The sequence below is a fragment of the Macrosteles quadrilineatus genome, unplaced genomic scaffold (assembly GCF_028750875.1).
Source record: "Macrosteles quadrilineatus isolate MER2022 unplaced genomic scaffold, UCM_ALF_1.0 Scaffold_4__1_contigs__length_99947679, whole genome shotgun sequence".
Taxonomy (NCBI): domain Eukaryota; kingdom Metazoa; phylum Arthropoda; class Insecta; order Hemiptera; family Cicadellidae; genus Macrosteles; species Macrosteles quadrilineatus.
The window spans coordinates 35755241-35772484 of NW_026542597.1; the positions used below are offsets into that span (position 1 = coordinate 35755241).

A 17244-nucleotide genomic window follows, 5' to 3' on the forward strand; every position below is an offset into this window, starting at 1 on the left:
CTTCAAGGTCATAATAATCAATACTTGCCAAAGTGACATCAATTTGTAAAATAGATTAATTTGCATCCGAGAGAGTTGTCACAGAAATAACATGGGCTCATTTTGGAGGATGACACTTACCTATGAATTAACAAATAAATATGTTCTTGTGACTTCTGTTAATAAGCTAATAACATGTTGCATGGTGAGTAACAAGTAATTATTATCACATTATTTTTAATAACTAGTAGACATTTTGTATCAATTTTTTTAAATTGATCAACTTTTTAATAAATATTTTAGTGAATATTTTATACAATTTTAGGAATTAATTTTAATTCTAAAGATTTTATTTTAGTAATCGTTTACTTTGAAATTTCCTAATTCAAATCCCTAGAGTCACCATATTACTGCTACCATAATAAACACATATAACAAATCTAAAATCCATAAATAGCAATCTAATATTTTATGCACCAACATTGCATGAATTTTACCATCACATTTCAGACAAATTAACATTTTCAAGTTCCGTTTACAATCTCGGTAAACTTAAAGTCCTTTGACAAAATGTAATAAGGATTAAATCGATCCATTTCAAGCCTTTTGCTCCTCAGGAAGCTGTGATTCAATTAACTTAAATGGAACATTTAATACCTCAAAGCAACTGTCTTTGAAGCGATAAATTAATGGATTATTATATCTACCTCAGTGTCTTAAATTACTAGATTAAGTCAACATTTCAGGAATCTGATAACACTCAGGAACAAAATATACAATTTGAATTTGATGGAAAGGTTATTTTTCCATTGAAATAAAAACACTCACTTCTTCTCATGCTTAGGCTTAGGCAGTGTTTTTTTTTTTTTTTTTCAGGATTGTAATCAAACTGTAAAAGGACGAATTACGAATCAGTCTATACCTCCTTTGATGATCCTATTCTAAAGGAAACCCTTAAAAAGGACATATGCAAAGAGCTTTACAACTGTTAAAGAAATAATTTGATTGGTTTTACCATTGTCAATGCTATGTCTTTATCCATTCAAATCGGTTACTTTCACATGCAGTACAAACATAATCCACACATAATGCATAACACATAAGCTCAATGAAGTTTTTTTTTTCAAATTTACAATGGATTCGAATTTTTTACGGAATTTTTAAATTTAGACGGACATTGTTTATTGAATTTTGCAGTAACGAAGTTTGGGAGATGGGTGTAAAAGTATAATCAGTTTAACACTTTTGTCTTCTAACCTTTTGTTCCGTTGATTGTATTTGTTCTGATAACGAAATTTTCAATTACTGTGACTCTTTTGTCCAAGTAGAGGTAACAGGTGCATTTAATTCACAAAAAGGTTAATTCAACTGTTTTTGTCCTATTCGATTCATGGACAATATTGTGCTATTAGGTGAAACAGGGTTTAATTTTAAAACTTATCCCAATTTTCCTGAACTAATTTAACTAAAGGTCGTCCAGTTGTGGGAAACTCGACCAAAAATATCTAATGTACAGACTTCTCCATTTTCACCCCACGCTGTAAATAAAACATGTGATTGGAGTTTCTTCCATTTTTTTCTGTTTATATTTCGTTGATGTTTCGTCATTAGCATGGCAACCCATTAGGCCCATGCTATTTTTTTATTATTTTAAGTTCATTTTTTGTTCTAATTTTTTAGCCTATTTCAATTTATTAGGGATTCTGCACATCTATAGGCAAACATTTTTCCAACATTGTGCGTAGATTTTCCCTGCGATGCACAGCTGAGAAAAAAGGTTTTAAAGAAACATGCTTGCCTATAGTTTTTGAAAATGAACTGTTAATGAGAAATATATAGTCCAGTAAATGAAAATGGGCGACATGTAAAAATAACCTAAAAAATTATGATTCTGAGCAATGTACAGACAAAACTCTAATTTTATTTATATAGATTAGAGTTTTGTCAGTACATTACTCAGAACTTTATAATTTTTTGTTATTTTTAAATTTTATAGATTAGGCCGAGACAAGTCTTATTGATATTTTTGTTAGAAATTGTTGTTAGGATACAGTAAACACTTTCAACACAACAATTATTTTTGAATCTGTTACTAATTTCCATTGTAACTTATCCACCAAAACTTTAATGCACATAGGGTCACTATTTTACAAAAAACTACTATCGATTTTCTATTACTCCATTTAAATTGTTTATTTCTCATTCTACAGTATTGAAATTGATTTAATAATATACTAAGCTGATTCAAAAACTCACCTTGTTTGATAATTATTTTGATCAATCGTAGTTTCCATTAGAGGTAATTGATTTCCTGATAGCCTAAGGAGTGGATCCAAAGTCCAACAGCAAAGTTGGGGCGTCTGGCCTCGGGCGTTAATTAATTACCTCAAAGTTAAAGCTCGTTGTTGCATAAAACTCCGCACAAGCAATGCACTCTGTCTAAAATAGATTCCAATTTAAATCTTTTTTGTAGATAAACCAACGATTGTAATGTTATTTCTTAGGATGGCCATATGTTAGAGTGCGTCCCAGAAAAAAGATCACACAGAATCATCACCACTGTATAAAAAATAAATATCAACAGTTTATTACTTTTTTCTATTTCAAATGTTTTGAGTATGGAGTCTGAGCAGAAGGTGTTAATAGAATAGCTTCAGTATGAACTTAATTAAGAAAGCATGTGTTTCTACATTAAATATCTCGATTGATGTGTACTATATATATACATTATTGTATTGTTTATTTATTGAATTACATGTCAGTCCATCATATACATACTGTCGATGGTTAAATCTGAGATTTAAAAACACACATAACATAAAAACAACTGAATCTTCCAGAAATATAAAGAGGCAAAACTTTAGCTACAGATGGAGTGGGTAGTTTTATTCATGGTTAATTATTCATTGGCCTTCGTCATTAACCCTCTGGTAGAGGGAATAGACTGTATCGTTTTTTAATACGAAAAAAGACATAAAACAAAAACTACACGCACAAATAAATTAAAACTGTACATTTACTGTTGTAACTCTTTATAACATAATAAAAGATAAATCAGATAAAAAAGTGTATTATTCCATTAACATAGAATAGAAACTAAACATAAACAATAGTAATCAAAAAGAATAAAGATCATATGATCAGCTGGTAATTCAAATGCAGTCTATTAGAAATTATAACAATCTTCCCCACATAAGTTTTGAGCTCACACATAAGCCTCAAGGTAACTTGGCGGTTGTCGAACACGTGTTGACCTACGTAACTGAGGTGACTCAACTTCATCGGGAATCTGGATGTCACATTCAGGATGCTGAGCCTCCACTACCGGTATTTGGCCAGTCGTGGAACGTCGAGGTGATTTATCTTGAATTCTGACTTCATCAGGAAAATGGATGCCACATTCAGGATGTTGAGCCTCCACTACTGGTATTTGACCAGTCGTGGAACGCCGTTGTAGCGTACGACCGACAATGGTTGAACCACTGTTTGGAGAGCGTTGTAATGCTGGTATCCCTGGAATATTGAACCTAACAGTACGTCTTTGAATATCTCCTGACTGTTGGTTAGTGGAGCGTCTTTGATTATCTTCTTCCCGTTGATTTGTCGTTTTAGGCGGTACTCTTGTTCTTATGAGTTGATTGATGTGCCTTTTGATTAAGCGTCCAGAGTCAAAGCTTTACCATATAATGTCGATAGCCCAGTTTGGATTGGATGGTTCCAAATTCCCAGATTTCGGCATTTCCAGAGTAAATGCGAACTTGGGCTCTATCTCCTACTCTCATCGATCTTACATGTTTTGTCTGCCTAACTTCTTTTTCTTTATTTATCTTCTTTGGAATAGGAAATATGGCATCCAGCTCTATTCTTAATCTTCTGTGCAAATAAAGTTCTGCTGGGCTTTTCCCACATGCAAGTGGTGTGGCTCTGTAGCGTAGAAGCATTTTCCTGACCTTTTCTGGCATGGTGCCCTTTTCACTTGCCATTGATTTTAAACGTTTCTTCACAGTTTGAACATTTCTTTCGGCTAATCCATTTGTAGCTGGATGGCCTGGGGCAATAAATTTTTGGGTAATACCATGATCAATACAGAAGGCTTTGAATACATCGCTTGTGAAAATTGATGCATTATCGGTGACCAATGAATTGGGGTAGCCATGGAATGAAAATATTTCTTGAAGTGTGTGTATTGTTGTTTCAGTTGTAGGAGAATGTCTCATGACTCGGACCTCTGCCCATTTTGACTTGGCATCAATGGCAACTAGAAAATGATGACCCTCGAAAGGACCTGCATAGTCTATATGTAGACGTTCCCAATTGGAGTGAGGCTGATCCCACGGGTGTACTATCACCTTCGGGGGGTTGTTACGGAGCTTGGCACAGATTTCACAAGATCTAACTAGGTCTTCTATGTCATGGTTCATCCCTTCCCAGTACACATACCGCCTTGCAAGTTGTTTCATTTTTGTTATACCGATATGTGTTGTGTGAAGTTCTCTCAAAATTGAATTTTTAAGGCTCTGTGGAATGACAACTCGATCTTGCCAAAAGAGAATTCCATCAAGAAGGGTGTAGGGTGTGTCTTCGTTGCTTGTTTGTAGAGTTTTCATAAGAGATTTGAGATGAGAATCATTTAATGTTGCACTTGCAATGGTCTGATTCGTGATAGCAGTTGAAGAAATTTGGAAAAGTGACTCAGCATACAGAAGGTGAACTTCTTCATTTATCTTCATATCAGTTGATCTTGAGTCTTGAGACAAAGGTGCTCGAGATAAACAATCAGCATTTTCATTTTCATCTCCTGATTTGTTTTTCAACTTATAATTGAATCCAGATAGAAATGAAGCATATCGAAGTAATCGAGCTGTTGTCATTTTCGGCAAAGAGTGGTCATGACTAAAGATTCTGCTCAAAGGCTTATTATCTGTGACAAGAGTGAACTGGCTTCCATACAAGTAGTTATGAAACTTTCCAACAGAAAATATAATAGCAAGTGCCTCTCGATCTAGTTGATTATAATTTTGTTCTGCAGGTGTTAGTGATCTGGATGTGTAAGCGATAGGGCGTTCATGACCATTTACGATGTGGCTAAGTATTCCCGCAGTGCCAACAGGGCTTGCATCGCAAGAAAGTACAACTGGCAATTTTGGATCATAAGGAATCAGGACTCTGTCACTGCAAATCTCTTGCTTGAGCTTTTGGAAGGATGATTCACATTCTGTCGTCCATTGAAAACGGTGTTTCTTCTTGAGCAACTCCCTTAAGGGACAGGACAACGTAGATAGATTTGGAATGAAACGTGAGTAATAAGTAATCATTCCAAGAAATCTTCTGACCTCATCAGCGTCGTGCGGTCTTGACATTTCCATCACTGCCTTTATCTTCTCGGGGGATTTGCTGATTTTATTTTGCTCAATCAGGTGTCCTAAGTATTCAATCTTTGTTTCAAAAAATGTACATTTCTTTCGATCTAGATGTAAGTCGTATTCTGTTAGTCTTCTTAAACACATTCGAAGGTTGTGAGCACATTCTGCTTGGGTTGCTCCATGGACGACTATGTCATCGAAATAAGCTTCACACTTATTAAGTCCATTGAGGATTTGTGACAAAATTCTGTTGAATTCTGAGGGAGCGGTTTTTATGCCAAAACTGAGACGGTTCATGAGAAAGGTTCCCTTATGTGTTGACATAGTTTGGATTTCACTACTTTCTTTGTCTACTGCTAAATGTAAGTACGCTTTATAAAGGTCAAGTTTGCAAAAGTATTTGGAATTTCGGAGACTGTTAAGAACATCTTCAACCGTCCTTATAGGAAAATTAGCCGAGACTAACCTCTCGTTTACACCGCACTTGTAATCCACACAAAGTCTCAGTCCACCATCTGGTTTGGGAATGATGACGAGAGGTGATCCCCAGTCACTTGTCGCAATCGGAGTGATGATTCCCTCTTTTTCTAAAGATTCCAACTCCTTTTCAACACGTTCTCTAAGTGCATATGGGACATCACGTTCTTTTGTAAATACCGGTTTTGCGTCATCTCGTAAAGTTAATGAAACTTGAATGTTAGGAACACAACCAATTTTTTCCTCAAAAATTGAAGCAAACTCATTCAGAATGTTATTAATATCTTGAAAGTTCTTTCTGTCGCCATCAACCAAATGGACTTTTGGATTAGTTTTCATGTCATGATCGATTTGTTTTAGTTCAATGTCGAAAGCACGGATCAAATCTCTACCTAAAATAGGATCGTGGCCTGATGAAACTACATACACTTCTGCTTTTAAAGATCGTTCTTTATATTGTAATGTAACTTTTGCTTTTCCTTTACATGGCACGATATCATTGGAATAAGCTCGAAAATTTAGATTTGAAGGTTGAAGATCTATTCCCAAATTCAATGCTAAGAACTTATCCTCTGGTAAAATTGTGTACCGTGCGCCAGAATCTACTTCCATCTTCAGTTTCTTGTGGTTTATCGCTACCTCTACTATGTACTTTCCATGTCCAGGTTCAATTTCGTAGAGGTTGATGATTTTCTGATCTTTGGATACTGAACTGATTAAATTGCATACCCCGTAGGAACAATCAGATTGTGAGTCATTGATCATATCATTGTCAGAGAATCGGTTAACTTGTTTACTTGAAGCATATTTCTTGGTCAGGGTATTGATGCAAACTTTTTGAATGTGGTCATTCTTCTTACATGCTTCACAGAATAGTTTTTCACGCCTTATTCGACACTGGTTTGATCGGTGGTTAGATGTTCCACATCTGAAGCAAAGATTGTTGATTCCTAAGGACTCATAATCGATTCTTTGGCTTGATCGATGCTTGTATGATGGCTTTTTCCAGGGAGATGATGTTGATGATGATGATGATGATGTCCGAGTGGATGGATGATCGTGTCTAGTGGTCTTCTGAATTTTCATTATATCTGGCACTGAAGAACTAGGGATCAGAGGTTTTGAAATGTTTGAAAGTTCCTTGCACTGGATTTGGGCTGCTTCAAGAGCTATAGCTCTCCTGACTATTTCATCAAAGTTCTCTTCCTTTCCTTGTAAAAGTTGTTCTCGAATGCTATTATCACGAATGCCCCTAATGAATTGAGCCCTTAAGAAAATGTGAGCTGTTGAAATGTTTTCTCTGCATTCACATTTTATGTAAAATTCACAGTCAGCAAGTCGTTTTTGCAAACTTGCAACATAGTCAGGTATGTTTTCACTTTCTGATTGGTAAGTGGAGAAAACGTAATGCTGCGACACTACAGTATTCTTTTTAGGCGATAGCATTTCGCCAAAGGTTTCAACTAGCTGTTCATATTCCAAGTCTTTGATTTTCTTTGTAGGTCCTTTGAATGCAACTAAGTTGTTGTAATGGATAGAACGGATTGATGCACATAGAATTTGAGCTTTTTTAGTTTTGTTTGACACATTCTTCATGCTGAGATAGTTTTCAAATCGTTCAATATAGGCTGAAAATCTTTCTTTTTCTGAGTTGTAACTTTCAAATTGAGCAGTTGGATCTGTGCTATCTTTCATTTTTTGTTCTAGTTTCTCAAACAACAGAAATAGAAGATCCATTTGTTGCTGTGCTATCTTTCATTTTTGTTCTAGTCTCTCAAACAACAGAAATAGAAGATCCATTTGTTGTTTCTGGCCTTCTATGAATTTGTCAAATTGTTCTGAGTTCATTTTGTTGTTGTAACTTGAATGTTCCTAAGCCTGAGATGTAGTTATTGTTATTTGAAGAAAAGGTAATTGAAAAAAATGTAACTGGTCATTAATGTATGAATAAACAAATTTATACTTTTACCTCGTCGCCAAAACTGTTGTAACTCTTTATAACATAATAAAAGAGTACCGGGGGACCGAGCCATGGCTCGGTATAGTTGATTTCGATTGTAAAAGCAATATAAAGGCAACTTAAGTGTTGCTAAAGCAATATCTTTAGGCCAGCTGTGTTTTATTATTATCAGGTTAACCACAATATGACTTTAACTTATCCACGGATTTCACAATATCAAGTCTTATTTACAACTAATTTCGGACTTAATTATTTAACTTCAAGTAGAATTTCCATTTATTATGATGGAAAATTTAACCTGACAATCCACAACAAATTATTTTATTTTACAGTCAATGGCAAAAACCTCATATAGAGGAACTTCAATTATTACTATTGAGCAAAGATTATACTGAAAATTAATCAATATATAAGGGAAAATATCCCCTATATAGATAAATTAGTGTAATCTTTGCTCAATAGTAACATGATGTTTCCCCCTTTGTACTGTAAATTGTAGTCACAATATGTTACAAGTCTTTTGTTTTTCTTTTTACTTATTATTATGTTCAAACAACATAACTACTTAGCAGCCCATGTGGCAAATGTTAAATTTGTATATTGTTACTAGCTGACCCGGCGAACTTCGTATCGCCTAAGTTATAGGTTTCCCCTAAGACAGACCGATGGAAAGAAAGTACCGTTACGTTTAATTTTCAAGATGATCTCGTTCGCATCGCTCAATCACGTCCTGGTTGAAGTTCGTTCGCTACGCTCACTCACCTTTGGGTTGGAGCTCGTTCGCTACGCTCACTCACCTTTAGGTTGGAGCTCGTTCGCTGCGCTCACTTGCCTTCATGTTAGCTCGTTCGCTACGCTAAATCGCCTCCAGGTTGAAGTTCGTTCGCTACGCTCACTCACCTTTTGGTTGCAAATTAGCTGTTGTCATAAATGTAAAAGAAATAATAGTGCTGCACCCTGTTGGTAATCCTTGTAACTTTAATGCTATTGAACATCATAGAACAGAACCAACTTGTTTAATTTGAAACAGCTGTTAAGATTCATTAATTCCATTTCTCATAAGGTTAACATGGGAAACTCCAGAGCCACTGGGGCGGAGCCCTTTTAAGAATTTCGAAACGGGAAATAGTTTACGTCCGATTCGCATACATACAGAATTTACACACCAAATTTCATAACGATCGGTGAAGTCGTTCCGGAGGAGTTTGCAGACAAACACTGTGACACGAGAATTTTATATATTAGATATTGAGTTGTATAGTGAAATGCGAATTTGCCTTAGATGTTGGTGGTCGTCAATTACGTTTTTAGGCTAGAAATAAATTATTTCCGACATTTAAAGGCTGTTGTCAAAGCCGTTTTCAAGTACTTTGTGAAATTATACATACAAGCAAATAAGACAAATAATAAGACATTTTTTAGACATTCAACAAAATTACAAAATTTTTCAATAAACAGTTGTATATGATTCACATTGATAAACAAGCAACATTAAATTGAGCTAACATCACAAAAAACCATGTAATGTTTAAAATCTAAAATTGGGCTAGGCTTGAAGACTCTATTTTAATATTTAAAAATTCATCCAATGTATAAAATGGGTTCAATTGTAACCAATTATACAATCTATTTAATGCTTTTTTAAGCAAACTCTGAAAAGTCAATGGTAACTTGTTGAAAAATGTTACACCTAAATTAACATGATAATTAATTGATTTACTTAACCTAAACCTTTGTTGATCTAATTTATTCCTAAATCTGATTACATGATCATGTATTTTTTCTCTGACAGAAAACATATTTAAATTAATTTTGACAAACATCAATACCTCTAAAATATACAAGTGTACAATAGTCAGGGTCCCCGATGAGACAAAAAGTGGCCTGGAGCGGGCTAACCTTTCTGAGTCCGGCAAAACTCTAACAGCTTTTTTTTGTTTGATTAAATTTTTTTAAATTCCAACTCCGTTACTCCAGATTATCCACCAGATAACACTTTCATAAAAAGCAAAATATGCCATTTTCAAGTATTTACTGGAAACATGTCTTTTTAGATTTATTAACAAATGTACAACTCTGGGCAATTTATTATTTACAAAATTAATATGGTCAGACTATGACAGCTTACAGTCTACTTTTATACCAAGTAATGTTATAAAATTTTCATAATCGTGAACAAATTGATGGTTTTCATGATTCTTTTTCAAGGTCACCAATATTCTCTGTGTTTTTTAGAATTTAAAAACAATCCATTTACTGTAAACCATTCTTCAGCATCTTTAAAAACAGAATTGGCAACATTTTCCATACAATCTAAATCTCTATGGCTAACAAGTAAAGAGGTGTCATCAGCATAAATTGTTGACTTACAATCTAAATTGAAACTAATGTCATTAATTAAAATTAAAAACAAAATGTGGCCCATAACCGAACCCTGCGGTACCCCGACCTTTGACCTTGCTGTTTTTGATCTGCAAGCAAACATTGCTCACATAAGAATATAAGATTATTATATAAAAATGAAATATTCCAAAATATTTCAATACATTTAAAGTATCCCTAAAGAGCAGAGCAAGTAAAGAACTTGCCTGCATCTGATACAGTACAATGCATACCTTCAATAAAACTAACAATCAAAGAAAATGTTTACAACAAAACAAATAAAAAATAGTGCAAGAAAAATAGAATTTCATAATATAACAAAAGTCTTTTCTCAAATGCACGAACCACATCAATTAAAAACTTCGGTCCACACTACGTTGCGTGTGCGACCACCTGTTTCTGGCGGTACCACCACTTTCAATGCACTTCTACGCTTTACCCTTGAAAATGCAACGTATAGCATGCCATGCATGAATACAGGCGTTTGTAGCACGACGCCGACATATTTAAATGTTTGCCCTTGCGATTTATGTATTGTCATCGCAAAGGCTGGCCGAATAGGGAATTGGTGTCTTTGTAGTGAACACCCTAGCTGAGACTTGCATGAATCAAGGGTGATTCTTGGTATGTGCACGTCTCGGCCAGAGTGTTCACCAGTGATGATCTTGGCTTTTATTATGTTAGGACAGAGTGCTGTAACTATCAGTCTAGTGCCATTGCACAGACCCTCTGAGACGTCAAGGTTACGAAGGAGCATGATAATGGTATTACTTTTTAGTCTGAGCTGGTGTGGTGGTAGGTCTGAAATCTCGATAGAGTTTAGGAATTCTGGAGGGAACTTTAAGGCACCTTCTGGTTCATCTTTAATTGAATCGTAACTTTTATAAATGGTCTCGGTTCCAGGAATTAAATTGATAACGGTGTTGTTAATTGTGTCGACGTCCTTGTTTAGGGGTGCAAGAATTGCTCGATCCTTCATGTCCTCAAAGTTTCCGTCGGAGAGACATTCTCCATAGATCTCGTTAACAATGTCATTAGTATTAGTGATGATGTCATTAGGGAGTTCAATTTCACTATCAGCGTTGGTATCAAGCTCTCCATTTCCAAGTTTCAGTAGGTACCTAGCAAAGCACTCCTCTTCCGCATCAACTCTCATATTTTGTTCCAGAGAGAAAACCCTGAAGTACCTCCAGAGAACACTTTTCTTGATGGAAAGGTCTAGAAGTTCGGTACGATTTGCCCTTGGCTGGACCGGTAGACACTGTCGAAAATCTCCTCCTAAAATCATTATTTTCCCGCCAAATGGGGAGTTCCTGTCACCTAGATCACGAAGGAGCTCGTCCATGCAGTCAAGACCGTATTTAGGAAGCATTGGTGCTTCATCCATCATGAACATGTTGACTGCTTCCAATTCCTTGAATTTTGAAGATCCACGTTTGATTGATGATTTTGAATCATTAGTCAAAGGAACTTTAAGACCAAATGTCTTGTGGGTTGTGCGTCCTTCTGGCAGAAGTATGGATGCAATGCCTGTAAATGCCATGCATTTAACAATGATGTTTCGACTTCGGCAGAGGTGGTACAAGGTATTGTAGACAAATGTTTTCCCTGTACCTCCAGGTCCATCAAGGAAGAAACATTTTGGTCCTGAAAACAAATCAATTCATGTGTACTATCACAACATTATGTTTTGTTACTGTCAGGATTTTAAAACTGGTGACATTGTTTGAATAGTATAAAGAAAGATAGTATACAAAATTGAAGCTAAAAAATGAATTAAATCAGATGACATTGATTAAAAACAAAAATGTACAATTTACAGTTAACTTCATTATTATCCTAGCTTATATTATCCAAGTCTGCGGGTTTCTAAAAGCTGATGCAGTAGGATTCTGTTTTTTTTTTGTTCTTTTTTTTGCAACAAATAATATGTGTTAACCATATGTTTTATTTCAAAACTGAAACTGTATTTTGATAACTAACTATGTCATTTACTTGTAAATAAAAAAAGGCTTGACCATTATTTAAATAGTTTCAAAACATACTTTTCTAAATATTGAAGTAACCTCCCTATTATTCAAGGTTATTGGTATCCTACACGATTACTAGAAAAATACCCGGTATGGATCATAAACATCAACAAATGACGTTTTTGGGCCGAAAATAAACATTATTTAACATTGGTTAAATGGAATTGCTAAAACATATGTTCAATGCTATTAGTGGTATCCTAGGTATTCTCGCACCTGAATTTCTCAGTTTATTACAGTGTACTGTACCTGAACTCTCATCATCAAGTGTTTGGATGACAGCATCAACAAATTCCTTCTGTTTATCATTGAGGTTGTTGTAGAGGCGATGGCCAATTTCATGAGATTGCCCTACGTTAAAAACCTCCTCATTCATCTCGAAGTCGTTAATATCATCCATTCCATAGTTCTCTACCCAAAAACGGAAGTTGCGTCCTAAAATAAGCACGTTTAAGTGTTAAAAATTTCTAGAAAGTGTCATTTAAGTTTTTGGAACACATCACAAATAACGATAAGTTAATAAAGCTGAAAGAATTTGGGTAAATAATTGGGAGTAATTATAGGTGATCAATCACCACCCAAAGGCTCAAAATGTTTGTTATTAAGACGATTTATTTTGCTGGAAGATCCGCAATTATGTATGTTTCAAGGTCGATATCTCCCAAATTAAAGTACTGTTTACAACAATGGTTAGAATAATGTGTGTCATGAATGTATTATTCATGAGTGAATAATATGATTAAATGGGGTTTGTGCTCTCTTATTTAAAACACACACTAATTTCCAACCCTTTTTTTATATTAAATTAACATATTTTAGGTTAGTTTTTAAAGACTGTTATAAAAATATCTGCAAAGGTTTGATTCTGAAATCATCTGTTTTTTATAAATTTGTGATTAATAAATAATAGTAAGGACTGTATTAGACCATCTTTGTTAATTATTTTGAAATGACTTTTAAAGACATTAAAATAATTGAATATTGATATGGTATTATGTATGAAATGTTGAAGGAATTCACTAAAGATTGATATTTAACTTTGGTAGACCAATAGGCAACATTCATTGACCATCGGCTTGGCTTAACCTACTCGCTGTCAGTTTAAGAGAAAGATATTATCATTTAAAATAAAATATAAATAAATATATTACAAATTTTGAAGGGGTATTCACTCAAAATAAACTTAATTTAAGTTTTGTAATATGTAATATTTATAAGTAGATTATTACCTTCTGTAGCTTCAGTATTTAGCTTGTAAGCTATGATTCTATATGCTCTGTTGTAAGCATCTTCTAGAGGGGTTCAAGAAATCTCTGCTTCTCTAAGAAAATCTTCTGCCAACTCGTTCTTAAACATATCCCAGAGACGTTTAGGGTTTTCTGGTGATCCGAGAATTAAGATTTGACAAAAGAGTGTCCTCATGACACTCGGCATCTTTGATAAAGCGGATTCCCGCAGACCATCAATCCATTGCCGGTCATCATATGTTAGGCCTTTTGCTAGGCATGCTTGTTTGTAAGTGGAATAGGCAGTCCCATTTACAAATTTAAGGTCTTCAAAACTTTTGGCATCTTTGGTGTGAAAGAGGAGCATTCTTAAGTGATAAAGTTCCGGTTGGGCTACCAAGTTCACGATGTGGATCCTTCCAATAGTTTTTGAGCTTCGCTGTCGTACCACCCTTTCACTTGTTTTGCCTAACCATTTGTACTTTTCTGGCATCTGCCAGTAGAAGTAGTAGTTTACTTCATTCCCATTCTCTTCTTCAATGTGAAGTTTAGAGTTGTGTTTAAAGTACGCCTCTAAGGTGGACCCTTTCAGGCCAGTGTCTGCTACATCTTCTTGTGTCTGTTCCATGTTTCCCACACGGTACTGACCTTCTAGATGGATGTCCAAACGTTGCACCGAATGGCTTTTCCTTTGGATTTCATTTCCAGCCAGCCTCCAACATGCTTCAGGGGGCGAAATATAACGTGCCTCAACAAACGTTTCAGCTTCATTATACATTATTCGGGCCACATTTTCAACAATTTATACATTTGCGCAGTCATGCCCTTTATAAATGTATTTATAGAGGTACTTAACGGCTCTAACACTACCAACATATTCAATATTAATGTGACACATGTATTTCTTCAATAAATAGCCATTGTATGGAGCAACGTGTCTATTGTCCCGTGTAACTTTTTGTCCATCACTGTTTTTACGGTACACCGCATGGACGTGCGAAAATTCTGGGTTATTCGGATCCAGTTGTGGGCAGGGCCGGACTTACCTATGGGCGAAGAGGGCGAACGCCCGGGGCCCCCGGGCCAAGGGGGGCCCTGACAGGGCCCCCTTTGTACATTAGTTTTTATCATTAACTTCGAAAATTGATCAGACACTTAACAAATGGCCTTCTTTTGTAACAGCTTTATTTTTATTTTCGCTATCCTATGTTTAAAGTTATTGTTAGGTGCATTTTAAGGCATTACTAGGAATGAGATTCTTGACCCTAAGGGACTTTTTCTCAGAGTTGCACTGGGCCCTACGCTTAGGCCTGGTTTACATGAGCTGAGCATATGTGCTAGGCTGTGACCACAGAAAACATACTTCTATAACCCAGAATGCCAACCGCATGGTAAAAAGCATTAAGTGTTTTGAGAGAGCTTTGCCTGTCAATCGTAGGCAGCGCCACCAGCGTTGCTATGCTGAGTGAATGGCAACGCTGGTGGCGCTGCCTACGATTGACAGGCAAAGCTCTCTCAAAAACACTTGATGCTTTTTACCACGCGGTTGGCATTCTGGGTTATAGTAGTATGTTTTCTGTGGCTGTGACGGACAAGTTTCAGTTTCAATGAAGCCGCTCGCCTGAACGTACGGCCGCGGCGAATGAGTTGAAGGGGGTCCCGCGCTTGGGGCAAAAATACAATAAATATGAAAACTCTTGTCCCAACGTAGAACGTAACTTGTAAAATTGTATTGTGTTAAATGGAGATTCACTGGAGTTCAAATACTTTTAAAAATAAAAACATTGCTCCGTTTATGTTTTATTAAATGTTATTCTTTTCTTTTACCTCTAAGTATATACCAATCAGGATTTTAAGGGGTAGAAGTGTATTATCCGTTCAATTGAAAGGTTTTGTAAAATAGTAATTAATTAAGTTATGCGTCCAAATTTTGATCTCCAATTTAGTCTTTGGAGTCAAAATCATATACTGTAGCACCAGTAAGATTTTTAAATCTATATAGACACTTTAAAACAACTAGAGTCGTCTGATGTTAACAAAAAATTACATTTATTGGGATTGGGCGAGCGTTGTCGTATGAAATCGTAAATAAGCGAATAAGCAGAAGCAGCTGCAACAATAAATGATAATGAGCTGATAAGGGATCCTGTCTAGTCCTGTCTCTCACGCACGCGCATACACACACATAAAATGCCTTATCGCCTATCCAAAACAATTTAAATCACTTTACTCCCATAGTTTGTCCTTTGAGACTAGTGGTCACGTCAAGTTGGTTGAAATTGTCTTACTTTTGTGTTATTTTATTGTAATTCTGCAAACTAACAGTACAAAAACAAAGCTGAAGTGAGTAATGTTGTATTCAATGCTATGTTTGTGTTGTATTAGGTAATCGATATTGGATCCATTTAAACATCTTTCAGTTACTCATATAAATACTTAGCTTGTGAGTGTTTATTAGACATTGCAAGATTTTGCTCCTCAATAAAAAAACTCAAACTTGAAAGTCCCCAATGGTACTTTTCATGCTAGGACTTTAACATATTATAAAAACGAGAATGCCATAGGTACCAAAACCATTATGAAAATAAAATAATCACACCTATATTGTAGTAATATTGAAAAACCATACAAATCGACGGCAATAATCGATAATTTAAATACGTAATAAACAAAAATATATCAATACTTCTTATCCAAATATATTATGGTAGCCTACCATGATACCATACCAAATATGCCGTCACTGGTACTATAAAGCAATACATTTTTATTTTTGTGTATAAAATTAAAATATGCTGTATATAAAAATATGTTAAAATAGTTATATTTTAAGAAAATTTTTTTATATAGAACTTATTGCTTATTTGGCCTTAAATTGCTCTATTTGAAGCCTAAATTTAGAAAATTTTCCCGGGGGAGGACCCCCTAATCCCACTGGAGGACCCCCCCCCGAACTGAAATCCTAGGGCCCCATTGGAAAATTTGCCCGGGGCCCCTGAAGTCGTAAGTCCGGCCCTGGTTGTGGGTCATACCGTCTCTTGTAATTCGGGTTTTTGTTGTCAACAATTGACGTAAACTCTTGATGAGCTTTGGGGAATCCAAAGCGGCATTTAGGAGATCCACCCTTATTCTCCATACATGACGCAGACGGATTAAGTTCGCCACATGGGTTGTGAATCATCCATTTGAGGACCAACTCCCTTAGAACTGGGTCATCATTAGGAATTTCTGCCGAAATGAAAGTGTCTACTTCCTCTGGAGACCGGAGTTTGTCTTCATTTGCCATGATGACAAGAAGATGTAGGTGGGGTAATCCTCGTTTTTGAAATTCTATAGTGTAAACAAAAGCAGAAGACTTCCCAAAAATCTGTTTCTTACTTATATCTTCAATTATGCTGTCAAATTTCAATTTGGCTACCCTAGCCACAATGTCAGGTCTTTCCTGGGCGAACTGTTAAAGATTAGAAACCATCAGAGAGCTCAATACATGCAGCTTCTTTTAATTCTGGCCATGTTGGACTGCACGTTATTGTGATGAAAAAGTCTGGAGAGCCAAACCTTCGGACAATTGCCATAGCGTCTTCAAAGTGTTCGGTGAAATACCTAGTTGATCCGGGAAAAGATTATGGTAAAATCAATTTTTCAGCAACTGTAGCATTTTTCTTTTCAGCCAATTCATTTAGAAAATGTGTTACTCCTGCATACTGATCAGCTTGAAGTTTCTTTTGGTTGTATTTGATCCACTGAATACGATCACGTTCAACACGGATGTATGTGTCCACGACGTACTGTTGAAACAGTCTACCACCAAAGTGGAGAGCATTAAA

At 35.6% G+C, this 17244-nt stretch overlaps 2 protein-coding genes across 2 annotated transcripts; both read right to left on the reverse strand.

Moving 5' to 3' along the window:
• Positions 1 to 10510: 10510 nt before the first annotated feature.
• LOC128992847 (ATP-dependent DNA helicase PIF1-like) lies at positions 10511 to 12591 on the reverse strand. Its single transcript, XM_054416591.1, has 2 exons — positions 12441 to 12591; positions 10511 to 11808 (listed from the first exon to the last, which is right to left on the reverse strand). Exons 1-2 carry the CDS (start codon positions 12589 to 12591, stop codon positions 10511 to 10513), a joined length of 1449 nt encoding a protein of 482 aa, XP_054272566.1.
• A 902-nt stretch (positions 12592 to 13493) lies between these two features.
• Positions 13494 to 14195, reverse strand: LOC128992848 (uncharacterized). Its single transcript, XM_054416592.1, has one exon. The coding sequence runs from the start codon at positions 14193 to 14195 to the stop codon at positions 13494 to 13496; it is 702 nt and encodes a 233-aa protein (XP_054272567.1).
• Positions 14196 to 17244: the final 3049 nt, after the last annotated feature.